This window comes from Microsporum canis, genomic scaffold (genome assembly GCF_000151145.1).
Source record: "Microsporum canis CBS 113480 supercont1.7 genomic scaffold, whole genome shotgun sequence".
Taxonomy (NCBI): domain Eukaryota; kingdom Fungi; phylum Ascomycota; class Eurotiomycetes; order Onygenales; family Arthrodermataceae; genus Microsporum; species Microsporum canis.
The window spans coordinates 75,088-89,166 of record NW_003299163.1 but is presented as its reverse complement, the minus strand read 5'-3'; the positions used below and the strand labels follow the sequence as shown (position 1 = coordinate 89,166).

The 14,079-nt window shown below is 47.4% G+C and overlaps 5 protein-coding genes across 5 annotated transcripts; 3 read left to right on the top strand and 2 right to left on the bottom strand.

The window, feature by feature from the left end:
- Positions 1-73: 73 nt before the first annotated feature.
- MCYG_07190 (ubiquitin C-terminal hydrolase Ubp10) lies at positions 74-1,964 on the top strand (the record flags this gene model as incomplete). The annotated part of the gene is made up of 2 exons (XM_002843361.1): positions 74-731; positions 808-1,964. 2 exons carry the CDS (start codon positions 74-76, stop codon positions 1,962-1,964), a joined length of 1,815 nt encoding a protein of 604 aa, XP_002843407.1.
- A 139-nt stretch (positions 1,965-2,103) lies between these two features.
- MCYG_07189 (conserved hypothetical protein) lies at positions 2,104-4,927 on the bottom strand (the record flags this gene model as incomplete). The annotated part of the gene is made up of 4 exons (XM_002843360.1): positions 2,104-3,981; positions 4,050-4,190; positions 4,468-4,671; positions 4,892-4,927. The coding sequence occupies 4 exons, from the start codon at positions 4,925-4,927 to the stop codon at positions 2,104-2,106; spliced, it is 2,259 nt and encodes a 752-aa protein (XP_002843406.1).
- Positions 4,928-5,332: 405 nt separating this feature from the next.
- On the top strand, positions 5,333-8,265 carry MCYG_07188 (U3 small nucleolar RNA-associated protein 13; the record flags this gene model as incomplete). Its single annotated transcript, XM_002843359.1, has 3 exons — positions 5,333-5,506; positions 5,552-5,588; positions 5,654-8,265. The coding sequence occupies 3 exons, from the start codon at positions 5,333-5,335 to the stop codon at positions 8,263-8,265; spliced, it is 2,823 nt and encodes a 940-aa protein (XP_002843405.1).
- Positions 8,266-8,490: 225 nt separating this feature from the next.
- MCYG_07187 (pre-mRNA-splicing factor spp2) lies at positions 8,491-10,406 on the bottom strand (the record flags this gene model as incomplete). The annotated part of the gene is made up of 3 exons (XM_002843358.1): positions 8,491-10,054; positions 10,146-10,194; positions 10,394-10,406. 3 exons carry the CDS (start codon positions 10,404-10,406, stop codon positions 8,491-8,493), a joined length of 1,626 nt encoding a protein of 541 aa, XP_002843404.1.
- Positions 10,407-10,693: 287 nt separating this feature from the next.
- MCYG_07186 (conserved hypothetical protein) lies at positions 10,694-13,855 on the top strand (the record flags this gene model as incomplete). The annotated part of the gene is made up of 7 exons (XM_002843357.1): positions 10,694-10,760; positions 10,827-10,902; positions 11,140-11,811; positions 11,922-12,013; positions 12,377-12,601; positions 12,661-13,430; positions 13,511-13,855. 7 exons carry the CDS (start codon positions 10,694-10,696, stop codon positions 13,853-13,855), a joined length of 2,247 nt encoding a protein of 748 aa, XP_002843403.1.
- Between the last annotated feature and the right edge of the window lie 224 nt (positions 13,856-14,079).

Genomic DNA, 14,079 nt, shown 5'->3' with positions numbered 1-14,079 from the left:
TGGAGAAATAAAATAACAAAACTGACGAGAACAACGAGATATCCTCGCATCACGCCTACGGAATTCCTGAATGATGGCGAAAAGACCAGCTGAAGATTCGCCGTGTGAGCCCATTGAAGTGGAGTCGCCCGCTTCAAAACGGCCTAAAATTTATTCGACGGAAGAGCTAACAGAAACGACCAACCATGTGCGAAGCCTTACAGATCGAACAGAGCAAAGGTGGGATGGAAATGGGCAAAGTGGAAACGGCGTATCAGCTACGGCCGAGCAAGTAGAGAAAGAAGCCGAGGACACAACAGCGGACGCATCAGACTGGGAAGAGGAGGAGAACCGCCATCAGACCATACGACAGAATGCACCCCTGGAAGGCTACGACGACTTATACCTCGACACAATACAGAGAGCTGCTCTTGACTTTGATTTTGAGAAGCTATGCTCTGTATCACTATCGAATATCAATGTCTACGCCTGTCTAGTATGCGGCAAATACTATCAAGGACGTGGACCTAAATCGCACGCTTATTTTCATGCGCTTGAAGTCGAACACCATGTTTTCATTAACATGGAGACAAAGAAGGTCTATGTACTACCGGAAGGATATGAGGTTAAGAATAAGAGCTTGGATGATATCAAATATGTGGTTGATCCTCACTTCTCTAAGGAAGAAGTGGCAAAGTTGGATAAGGCGGTTATAGATGCCTTTGATTTGTCAGGCAAACGTTACAGACCCGGTGAGTAATCCGAAATGCAATTGTACATTTGGGTTACTTTTATAAAAATATATCACTAACAGGTTTGGCGTATCAGGTTTTGTTGGAATGAATAATATCAAGTCTAACGACTACCTCAACGTGGTGGTTCAGCTGCTTGCTCACGTCCGCCCCATTCGGAACTTCTTTCTACTCCATGATTTTCCGGCTCTAAACACTCCTCAGCTCCCTCTCAGGTTTGGCATGCTAGTGCGCAAACTCTGGAACCCTAGAGCATTCAAAGCGCACGTTTCTCCCCACGAGCTCCTCCAAGAGGTTGCCATTCGATCTTCAAAGCGATTTACCCTAACGAAACAGTCAGATCCAATCGAGTTTCTCTCTTGGTTCCTAAACAACCTCCATTTAACTCTAGGCGGCTCCAAAAAACAATCCTCAAAGCCTAGTAGCGTGATCCAATCTGCCTTTCATGGCAAGCTTCGTATTGAAAGCCAAGCTATTACGGCTAGGTCGGATAGCGCGAATGCTCGCCTCGTCTTTTCAGAATCAAGCACCACAACTTCTCAAATTAACCCATTCCTAATTCTCACACTGGATCTTCCCCCTACTCCCCTATTCCAGTCCTCAAACAAGGACTCCATCATTCCTCAAGTGCCTCTTACCACGCTTCTAAACAAATATAACGGTATCACCGCTTCTGAGAAACTTGCCCATCGGGTGCGGCACAGGCTGCTGCATCCTCTGCCGCCTTACCTTCTGTTTCATATCAAACGCTTTAGCAAAAATAAATTTGTCGCTGAGCGAAACCCGACTATTGTCACCTTCCCATCACCACACGGGCTTGACATGTCACCATACGTTGAACCTGACCCATCTATATTGCCGCCAGGAGAACCTATTATTTACGACCTGGTGGCAAACGTTATCTTAGATGCTGCGGTGAACATCCCAGGCGGACCCGAAAATGCTGCTAACAGCGCAGAGACGAGCAAGGAACTATCTGAGACAGGGCCGTCTGCCTCTAGTACAACAACACCAGGAGCAGCAGCAGGTAACCATAAGGTCTCATGGCTGATCCAACTACATGATAAAGCCATGGCTGCAGAGAATGCGCAACAGCAACAGCAGAAGGGGCCGGAATGGCTAGAGGCCCAGGACTTATGGGTTAAACGTACAGAGAGCGAAACCTTATTCACACGTGAGGGATACTTAATGGTTTGGGAAAGGAGGAAAATGAAGCCTCCTGGAAATAAATGAGGTCTGTCCTAAAATGTATTATGTATAGCTGTGAATTTCCTCGCATTGACCTTGCTTATCAACTCTCTGTAAGATATGAGAAACAAATGGTCCTCCTGGCTCAAGATTTGGAAGGATATACTTGGCGATTAGAAATTATCTACAGCTGGCCCCATTGGAATTTTATTCGGCCCAGCATAACAGCAGCACCAGCTCCTAATCCCCAGATTCCTGCACTGATAGCGGTCTCGAATCCAGCAATTAGTATCATCTTCCCAATGTAGGAGAACATATCCATTGCGTTACCGCCTCCTAACCAGGCACCCAAAGGCCGCACGTTAGAACGAAGCCCAACTAGAGTTGTTGTAGCCCCAACTGGGAGAATCATTGCTGTAGATTGGGCAGACAGAAATGTAGATGCTAGACTTCGTAGGTAGAGAGACTCGAGAGGATAAAACAAAGTGGAAGTAATGATCCAGGATAAGTGTGAGGAAAATGTATCAACAGGGTGTGAAGAAAGAATGGTAACACGATGGTCCCAATCTTCCCCAGGTTGTTGTCCAGAACAATCGAGAAGAGGCTGCCTTTGAGAAGTAGTACCATTAGCTATTTGTTCGCTAGAGCTGCTACTTATGTTGTCTTGGGCGGCATTTGGGCCACTGGAATTAATTCCCCCAGCTTGCCATATTGCGTCCGACTCTTGTTGCGGAATATGCACATTAGGGCCTATGCCGTTTTGTGCAATTTCGTCAGAAGTTGTATGGCCCTGTTGATAGTTCAAACCGGTGGGGTCCCCATCTGAGGGGTGACCTGGGCTAGTGAGTAGAGCGTCCAATAATTCAGATGCAGCACGATCTATGGCGCTGCTTTGGGACTCAGTTCTATGAACAACACCATTGGGAATGGATACATTTGCGTTCAAAGCCTGGTTTTCGGCTTCCGCATCTGTATGGCTTTGCAACAGCTCTAGGTGCATAGTAATCACATCGGAATTTTGATGGATAAGTGATGCCCTAACACGGGGAGAAGATGGTGGGGATGATTCTGGAGAGGGGGATGGAGAGAACAGAGTATTTGTCCGAGAAGCAGGAGCAGGAGCAGTAATGGCCGCAGGTGTTGTGGGTTGAAGTGGCACGTTATGGTGATTTGGTATTGGCAGGCGTGTATCATTACCAGGTGGTAAAGAAGCTTGTATATCTGGGAAATATCCTTCTGGCATTTGCAGTGGTGATTGCGCAAATCGATTCTCTTCGTCCGCAAGAATTTGGCCAAGCTCATTACTGTCATCCGTCTGTGATGGGTGAGAGTGCAACGGGACTGGATGGCCAGTTGATACGTGCATCGTTGCTCGCTCATCTCCATATATTGGTGTTGGCCCTGTTTCTACTTCTGGAGCATCATGATTATTTCCCGGGTTCACCGTCCTAAGGCCAAGGTCACGCTGTAACTGCTCGACACGCCTTTGAACAGATTCGTATCTTTCTAGCCACGGGGCTTCTCCAGGAATTGACCCAAGTTCCGTAATTGGTTGACAGCCCACAAGTTGGAGAAGCCAATTTTTGAAGGTTATCAATTCATACTTTATTTCCTGGGCTAAGGTAAAGTGGCTTCTTTTTATTTCTTCCTCTGATCTCTTTCCCAGTGATGGAACAGTCCACTCAATAAGCTCATTCTCTACAGCAACTCGTAGGGAAAGCTTATCGGGGCGATCAGGTTTGGGAAGACGTCGCCGAAGAATTCTGTAGATTCTAGCCTCAACCACCGGACGTATGTTGGTGTATAAGTTAAATAGCACGAACGGTGAAGTAATTAGAGAAATACCATATAGTCCAATGGAATGGACAGATAACTCTGAAGGGAAAGGGGGTAATTGTATCAACGAGTTTTGAGTAAAAGGAATGAAAGAATATGGAGAGGGTATCGAAAATGCGGGTAATAGATGAAGTGACTGCAGAAGCGAGAACATGTACCCTTGTCCAAGAATGATTATAACGGCAGAGTTGGCTCTAGATAGAGTCAGTATATCGGTAAGTAAATGCTAAATTAAGGAAGGGTATGTACCCAAATGTTAAGGCAGTAAATAAGCCGCGAGTAAACTTTTTGTACCATTTTGCGTCCAGAAGGGAGGAAACGGTTGAGTGGAGGGAATCTAAAGCCGACTCTAAGAGATGTGACCGGCAGACGGACAACAAAAATGACATCGTCCAAACTGGAAGCCCAGCTAGATAGAATCCGGCGAAGCCAACTCTATGGCGCTCTCGTAAAATGATATCAGTTAAAGAAACGGAGGTGTAATTTTTAAAGGTCTGCATGTGATATGTGTTAGTGCTTTAACAACGGATTAGCAGAGAGAACAAAGAAGTTACCTGAATTCGGCAAGCCAGTGATTTCGTCCACCAAGATGCTCCAAACATAATAAGTTGATCAAGGGCCGCTAGTGCCAAGCCGAATCATTCTCTTCCGCCAGTGAGGCGATCTTGTCTTGCTCCCTCATGCTGGCCGAGTTTAATTCCTCGCCACTAACAACGATTCCCATGGTTGATAAAACATCATTCTTAGCCTTCCGAAGCTGTCTAGCCTCTGCCTTTGAATGCCGGTTGACAGGATGACCCCGTGCATCATACTCTTGGATATATCCGTCAGCGTTCGCATTTGCTAGGTGTCGATTGGGCTGAGGTATAGCCGCTCCATCTACAATAAGCTCTGGTGCCTCGTAAGGGGACCGGCCCTAATCAAGTGTTAGTTATATAGTCCAAGTATTATACAGGCCATGCATCTATGAAATGTAACGGGGCTGTCTGTCAGGGGGTATCTGGGGATTTTAACATCCTGAACAAAGCAATATCATCTGGGCTAGCACATGATACATGCATATTCGTATAGTGTATAGAAATAATAAGAATAATAAAGAATATCCATGCATCAGAACACATATTTCGTGGACATACCAGTGCGAGCGAGTTCAGGTATGCGCGTCTCCCCATATCAACTATTATCAATAGATGCTAGACTGGTGAGGCATTTCGAGAGCGCTATCATTTAAGTGAGATATATTTTTCAATCACTTCTCGTTGATCCCCAAAACCGCCTACAGATATTTAGTCATTTAGGTTGTTGTTGTGATACTCATGACAGTTGCTGCAGTTTGACGTTATGAAAAATTGGCGCTTATCGCGGCTAACAAACGTGGAAGGACCCACTTTTTCCCTAATCTTTCAATAAAATTTTAAGCTCATTATTTTTTTGCGACTTCACCGAACAAAAAGTATTTGACCTTGATTTGTGAAGATTGTTATCGGGATCCTTGAATTGAGTGGTTGGCCTCATGGTTCTTTAATTTTATCGGTTCCGCAATATTTGTTGACCTTTGCGCGAACTTCTGTCGAAGCATGTCTAAAATCGCTGTGAAGACCACCTTCGAGGTGCACAAGACTATACAGCCAATATACACCGGTGGAAGTGTCTCGCTTGATGCCAGTGGCTGTCTGCTGGCAACGTGTATAGGTGAAGATGTCTTAGTAATTGATTTAGAAACAGGCGAGAGGTTGGCGCAGGTTGAAGGTGTATGTAATTCCTAGAATTATTCTTTGGAGCTATCGCTAACATAGACCTTAAAGGACGGAGAACTTATCACTAGTATATCAAGTACGTATGGCCCCTATTTCTTGCATCTTAACTTTTTCTTTGGACCAGACTAATCCAGCTACTAGTATCCCCGGATGGAACCCACCTTGCTCTCTGCTCGAGATCTCTCTCCATGCGAATATATACTCTTGAGCCTTCTGAGGACTCCGACGGTTCTATGAAAGCAGAACTGCTTCGATCACTTAAGCCACATACAACGCCTGTTGTCACAACGACAATTGACCCTACAAGCTCTCTTCTTGCGACAGGTAGCGCCGATGGCTCAATAAAAATATGGGATCTCAGAAGGGGATACGCAACGCACACATTCCATGGTCACGGAGGTGTGATATCAGCCTTGTGTTTCTTTGAGATTGCATTTGCGAAACTCAATGAGAAACCAAAACCTAAGTTCAAAAATATACAGAACAATGCGGATGAACTGACTGATTCCATGGCATCTGGTTTTCGCTTAGCATCTGGCAGTGAGGACGGAAAAATCCGAATTTGGGGTCTGCACAAGCGAAAGTCAGTTGCGTCCCTGGACTCACATGTATCGGTGGTACGTAGTCTATCCTTCTCGAAATCGGAAAATACGCTGCTATCCGCAAGCAGAGATAAAACGGTCATTGTCTGGGATGCGGGAACATGGGGCTGCAAAAGGATAATACCTGTTCTCGAAAGCGTTGAAGCGGCAGGGTTTATATCCGATGGTCCATTATGCTACACTGGTGGCGAGAACGGACGATTAAGAATATGGCATTCGAACAGGGGAAGTGAAGTCACACAAGATCAGACTATGGGTACTGAACAGGAGAGCGTTGTCACAATTGAGTATTCCCACGGAATGCCATTCATACTTACTGTTCACGTCGACCAGTCTCTGAAACTTCATTCTCTTGAACCTTTGACTCCATTTATGCAAGGGACCAAAATTGAGCCTCTTCCGATCACACGACAAATTGCGGGTAACGACGATGAAGTTATCGATATAGCTTGTATTGGCCGAGATAGGTCTTTGCTCGCCCTAGCCACCAACTCAGAATATATAAGGATTATTCGTGCCCAATCTATGAACGGGTCTGAGGGGCCACACAACCACTTTGGAGCCGACGTCGCTCGGCTAGAGGGCCATGACGAAATTATAATATGTCTTGACGTCGATTGGTCTGGAAATTGGCTGGTAACAGGAGCTAAAGATAATAGCGCGCGATTATGGAGGATAGACCCAGTCACCTCATCCTTCACTTGCTTTGCAACTTTCACTGGTCATGCCGAATCTCTGGGAGCGATTGCTTTCCCTCGATCACCCCCCCCTGCAGGTACTCCTGCGTTTGAAGATCCACTCAACCATCCACCTCCTTTTTTCCTTACCGGCTCCCAAGACCGAACTATTAAGAGGTGGGATACGTCCAAGCTCGGTGTAACAGCATCAAAGCCACATACTCCCAAGGCACTCTATACTAGGAAAGCTCACGAGAAAGATATAAATGCACTTGATGTGAACTATTCATCAACTTTATTCGCATCTGCTTCCCAAGACCGTACGGCTAAGATATGGTCTGTGGAGGATGGCTCAGTTACCGGGGTCCTTCGTGGGCACAAGAGAGGAATATGGTCAATTCGATTTGCTCCCAAGGATACTCCTGTTTCTACCACTACCCCTGGGGCAACTAGCAGGGGAATCATTGCTACAGGATCCGGTGATAAAACTATCAAATTATGGAGTCTTTCTGACTACAGCTGCCTTTTAACATTCGAGGGTCATTCTAATAGCGTATTGAAAGTGCTATGGCTTCCACCTCCACGCATCTCGCAATCGGATGAGGACATATCTTCTCGAGGAGCTGCACAAACTAGCCCACTCGTCGCCTCTGCTGGCGCTGATGGGCTGGTGAAGATATGGTCGCCAGTTACTGGCGAGGTCGAAACGACACTAGATAACCATACTGACCGTGTGTGGGCGTTAGCAACTCCATGTGCACCATCCTCTACTACAACTAATCAGACAAATTCACCAGATGGCAGTCTTGAGTTTTCCTTGATATCTGGTGCTGCCGATTCTGTAGTGACTTTCTGGAAGGACACAACATCTAGCACCTTGTCTGCTGCTGTAATAGCAAGTTCCGAGCGAATTGAGCAAGACCAGCAGCTTCAGAACTACATTCACGCTGGTGCTTACCGCGAGGCAATAACCCTTGCTCTTCGCTTAAATCATCCAGGCAGACTGCTATCCATTTTTACGAGTGCCATCGATGCGAATGATGATACAGCTGAGAGGGACCCTGATAACTTGACTGGGAACTCTGACATCGATGCAGTTCTCAAATCATTAGACCACGAACTATTATACATTCTTCTAATTCGCCTTCGAGACTGGAATACGAATGCCCGAACTGCACGAGTTTCACAGCGCATACTGTATGCGCTTTTCAGATCATATCCGTCGTCTACATTTACTGAACTTGCTGGCCGAAAAAACGCCTTACCAGATGATGGCAAATCAGGAAAATCTGCTGCTATGACAGACATATTAGAAGCATTAGCGGCATATACGGAAAGGCACTATAGGAGAATTGAAGAGCTTATTGATGAAAGCTATCTAGTGGAGTGGGTACTTGATGAGATGGACGGAGGAGTTGGAAATGCCGTTCCAGCACTTAATGGGATGGATGTAGAGGATGTCATTATGGTCTGATCTCGAAGAAAGTATTCTCATATTTTTGTGCGGGAGTTGGCTTAAAAAAGTCCGTGATATATGGGATTACACCTGGAGTTTTATACAGCTATTGGAGTTTATTTGGTAACACGTATATCATGATCCAAGGCGTGGTTAATTTATCTGTTGGCACATATTCTACAAGCAAAAGCAATATCTGTTACCCCAGGAGCATCGTACAGGGCGAACATATAGGGCGTTTTACTATCTTCTGCTCCTTTTGTAATCCCTCCGTCTGTCTCGATCCCTATCTCGATCCCTGTCTCCGTCTCTGTCACGATCGTAGCCTCTACTTCGCTCCTCTTCTCTGTCCCTACCACGTCTTGATTCACAATCTCGATCTCGGTCCCTATCCCTATTCCTATTCCGTTCGTGATGACGACGGCTACCGCTCCTAGCCTTTTCTCTGTCACTATCATGGTCCGGTCTGTCGTCAGGGTATCTCTTGCGATTCCTATCTCGATCTTTGTCCTTGTCCCTATATCGATCCTCCGGAGAGCTGTCTTTGATTCGACGGCGAGGATCTCGAGATGGCCGGCCATCTTCATCATAATTCCGTCGTCTCTTACGGTCACAATCGCTATCTGTATCCCGACCACGACGATCCCGTCTCTCTCTCCAGTCATCCTGACTATTCTTCTCCTTTGTCTTTTCGGACAGCTCCTTAAATTCCTCTTCGGTAATTATCTCTCCGGTCTTCTTGCTCTTCATCAGCACAGGTGTATATAAGCCTTCACCTTCGTTCTTTGCTTTTCGCATCGCTGCCTTCCCCCAGGCACCCAATTCAACCTCTGCATCTCCTCCTTTCCCAGAGATGTCTTTTGCGCCGACGCCAAGGTATCCTGCCCTTCTCTCAGGAACACGGGGCGTGATAGGGGTATTCCCGTAGTTTCCTCTACCGACAGGCTGGCCCTCTTTCCATCCCATACCGCGTAGTAATGCTGCTCCAAACTCTTCAACTGGCACTGCATTATAGGCACTTAAGCTCGCAGGGGCAGGACGCGACTCTATATCTCGACGAAACGACTTGGTTTCATCGTAGGCGGAAGAAGAGTTCCTATCTTTGGGCCGAGTAGTGATGACGAGGTCTGAACGTTTGGATTCTGCCTGTTCACCTTTACTCTCGCGGATGAGGGCCTGCAAAGCAACCTCGTCCTGCGATAGTGGCTTCATTTCTGCCTCCTCAGTCATCGATACTTCAACAGGTGAACTTCCGTTCTTCTCCAGATCCCCTGATGTCGCGGAGTTGTTTACCGCCTCTGCATGAGGCTCCGCATAGCTCAAACCAAATTTCACCTCCGGTGCATCGACCTCTGCTGTCGCATCGGTGGTTCCATTTGCCTCTCTTCGCCTCTGAGCCTGTACTTCGGCAGGTAGCAAACTTCGTCGTGCATTCTGAGTCCGCGCCTGTAGCTTGTCTCTCCACTTGTTTCGTGTCTCGATCTTGATAGTCAAGGGCTCCTTTTCTGTTTTTATTCGTTTATTGCTAACTATCGCGCCGCCAGCCTGATGGTCGAATCCAGTGACTTCTTCAGATATCGGACCTGCCTCATCTTCACTAGCTGAATCATGGTCACCGAATTTCCGGGTTCTGCTAGAGAGGGCTTTTGTTCCAAATGCTGCTGGTTTCTGGGACGAAGCGGTGGGCGTCGAACGGCGAGAAGAGTCGGTTGAAAGCGCGATCGAGAACGATTTTGGTTTTGAACCACCTTCTGAGCTTCCAGGAAGCATAACGGATCCTGCAATAAGGTATACCAGCTTCTTAACCCTTCGATATAAGCCCCGATGTCGAGTTGAAGAGAAGACATTAATTCAAGCTCTTTTTATGACGCTAACAACCTCGAGGCTACAAGAGTCACGTGCATAGCAAGAAGACGCTTATATAGTTGGCAATGTATAAAACGAGCTCTAATACACCAACTAGTTAGTTATATATTGGAGACCCAGCTTATAACTACGGAGTACAAATCCTTGAATGTTTAACAATGAACCCATCTCGTGAAAACGAGATTCATAAAGATACAAGAATATATATATATAGCAGCGTAACTTTGGCCGTCTTGTCTCGTAGTTTGACTGAAACTTCAGTTTGTCTTAAATTATATACTGTTGAAGGCCATGCTCATCAGTTGGTAGGAGTGTTGCTTGAACACTTGGTTGGTAGACATAGCCTGTGACGAGCACCCTATGTGAAGCCTATCCTCTGCTACTCTTCTCCCTTCTCAACCCTTCATCGCGGCACTACCTTAATACGTAAAGCTCGTCTTACCTGCTATCATATTGATGGTATTGCGTCCGAGGAAGTTGGTTGGATTCGTCTTTCGAGACGAACAATATTTTGGTTGAATATCGTCTTTTTATATCATAAAAGAGGTCTTTTGCCAAAGCCTTCTCGCATTAGGCCAAAATGTCGACCATTAGTGGCATGACCGATTCGAGCAGCGAAGACAGCGAGGGAGAGCATATGGATATCAGTAAGTTGGCGAAGCCTTCAGCCGTTTCACAATGGAGCCGATTCAAGAATACTCACGTGCTATTAGAAATCGATCCAAACACATGGAGAGATATCACACGATTGGCTCGACTGTTAAAAATCTCAAAGGAAGAGTATAGAGAGTGGGTTGCTGGCAGCATGTACAAGCCAGCATGGGACGAGTTCCGTGCAGATGCAATCCTGCCTGCAGCTAGAGAAGCGGAAAAGCCAGGGAGCTAGATCCCAAGGAGCCCTGCCTTACAGACAGCCCAGGCAATTATCAAAGCCGGGGAGCAGATGGGGCAACAGAAGTTCAGCAGTCGAGTGCCTGATAAGAGCCGGTGGAAGCCAGAGGACTCATATAGCTACCTGCTATATAGATTGAGGGAAGACAATCTCAACAATGCAGATGGGTTATTCTTTAGAAAGAATGTCAAATTAGACACGGTGGACAAATTACTTTGGCAAGTAATACTCCGAGAGCAATACTGCCTCGCCAAAAGCAGGGTCGAGAAGCCAACTGAAAAGCCAACTGAGAATCCGTCAAAGACTTCAACCGAAGATGAGGATGAAGATGAGAATACTGGCGAGGACGAGAGCGAGAGCGATGAAAACAGCAGTGAGAACGATATCTGGGATGAAGAGGCTCCACAGGATAATTTCCTGATATCGGACGAATGTGAACTTTTACCGGCTGCAAATACCATGGATATGAGCGATCCGTGGTGGGTCTATCAGCAGTGCAATCAAGCAATAGCTGCGTCCTTGCAGGGGCAAACGGCAGCGCCGGAGGCTTCAGACGGCAACGAGGAGGGAGAGGACCTATGGGGTGGCGTCCTATGGGGCGATGACTCGGGCGGGATGTCTAGCTACATGTCACAAAGCAAGGATATCATCGACGCATACACCTGGTCCCAAGAACTCGATGCTGAGAACATGCCTGGGCTCACAGCCGAACCTCAGATTGCCTTGCCAACACCAGAAAAGCAGGCCCAGTTCGCGGAGCGCATGAAGTGGCTAGACAACACTGCATTCCAGAGAGAAAACCACTCGTAGGCATGTAAGAACATCGGCATCAGTAAGAAGACACTCCGCGTGAAGGGGGTGAGGAAGTCTGCCAATCTGAAATGGTGGCATCCCACAGCAGTCAACGCTATATTAGAATTCGACGAGAATCCCCGGCTCACTGGGGCGCTCCTCGCCGATGGCGTTGGGCTCGGGAAAACATGGGTGGCTATAGCACTCTTACTAGTGGTGAGTTCCTCGAAGGCTTCTTTCTGCAGTAACTCATCAACCAATATACGATATCGGACGAAATGACTTGGAGAGAAGAAAGCCAACCGCCACGAAGCTTTAGGCGAAGACGCCCCAGACGCGAGGCGCTAATCGTCGTGCCACCTGCGCTAATCAGCCAATGGGAGGCGGAAATATATCGTGCGACCAATGCGCTTGATGTGTATATGTACTACGGCACCGGGAGAGGCCACGGACAACGAGCTGAGCACATCCAAGGCACTCTCGACCGCAGCCATTATCTCTTTGACGGGTCGAGGAGGCGCTGCTGAGCGGTGATTCTCACGTCTTACCAAACCTTTGCGCGGAAACATCGTCCTATAGCGACGGGGCGCAAGCAGAGTACCGGAGGCGAGAGCACGCAGGCTTCAGGGGACGTGGACCGGCAGTACCAGCTCGGTGGACTTTTCTCGACTGTTATATGGGACGAAGCCCAGGCGCTGAGATATCTCGAAACACAGGTATCGCTTACAGCAAGGTCCCTTGCACCGACATTCAACCTCTGCATTTCGGCAACCCCCATCTTTAATCGAAGGGAAGACTTTGCGGGTTATGTGTCCCTCTTATTTTCAAGAACTGCTCAATAACGAAGTTTGACGAAATAATAGATCCGCTTACTCTTTCCGACGATGATCCAGAAGCCTGGAAACAGCTGTGCCCTGCTCTAATCCTGCGTTATATCCTTGATCCAAGGATTCCTGACACTTTTGCAGGATTCCGCCTCGGTAAGATCTGGAGGCATTGCATGATAAAACGATCGTTCATGTCGGCGATCCCGTTTGGAAGTAACAAGACGATTGGCTCGTCAATCCCCCCGGTAGTGTCCAAAGTCATAAACACTCGCTTGACGAAAGAAGAGAGGCTCACGTATGAGCGAGAGGCACAGCCACTGTTGGCGGAGCTCCTTAGAAGGCTTCCGAATAGGAAAGTGGTGTGGCGGGCGGAGAACTACCGCAAGCTTGTCTTGTTGAGCACCTGGCTTCCGTTTATCCATGTTCATCAAACAGTGATGGCGCCGTCGTTGAGGAGTGCCACCGAGAAGGCATATGAGAAAACGCTGGTGTACAGATGGGCAAAGCTCATCAACAAGAAACTCCCTGAAGCTGAAGTACCGGCCAAGTCCAACTACTCCAAACAGCTCGAGCTCCTCCTTAGAGGAAGCCCGCGGCTGCGTGAGCTTCTTCCGCTAGTATGTGATCGAGTACTCAGAAAAGCTGACAAGGTGACAGTATTTGTTCTCCTGCCTGCACAGGGCGTGTATCTTGCTGCAGCCTTCTATCTAGTTGGCATTGACGCACGCTTCTTACACTCGGGCTTGAAGCAAGAAGAGCGGGAAGAGTTGGTCCGCACCTTTACGGAGGACAGAAAGGGAGTGATGGTGCTGATCCTGACTTATAGAATTGGGTCAACAGGGCTGAACTTGCAACCAATGTGCCATAATTCTATCATCTTTGATAGCCCCCTAGCAACCCTGGCCGCATACAGGCAATTGGCCGTCTACAGAGAGTAGACCAAAGATACATTGTGCTTGTCCACGAGCTTCATGTTGCTAACACTTTTAATACTATGCTTGTCCAGAACAAGCTTAAGAAGGCTATCCCCTCGATGACTGCAGAGCTATCCCAGGAAATCTTCTCAATGTGCGAACAAAACGGCGATATTGATCTAGGGCAGTGGGCAATAGGCCCGGAGGGGGCCTTAGTCAAACGCGGAGAGGACCTCGAAGAAGTGGCTGACCAAGTGTGGCTCTCTGGGGTGCGAGTGATCCAAGAACTCCTACAGCTGATGGACGGTAAGGAATAACTAACTCCGTATCCTGAGAGGCTAATTGCGGCTGGGTTTTGGTCACGTATATAGCCATGACCCGTATCGCGGTCCCTTATGTCTTGGGTTGTTGAGAGCCTTGGACTGGGGTTTGGTCCAGGTGTCAGGGCCTTAACCGGCTCAATAATTGACCGCAGGTATAATGCACGCGTATTCTCTGTTATCACCATTATGGAAATATTTTCTAGGATGATCCTATACCC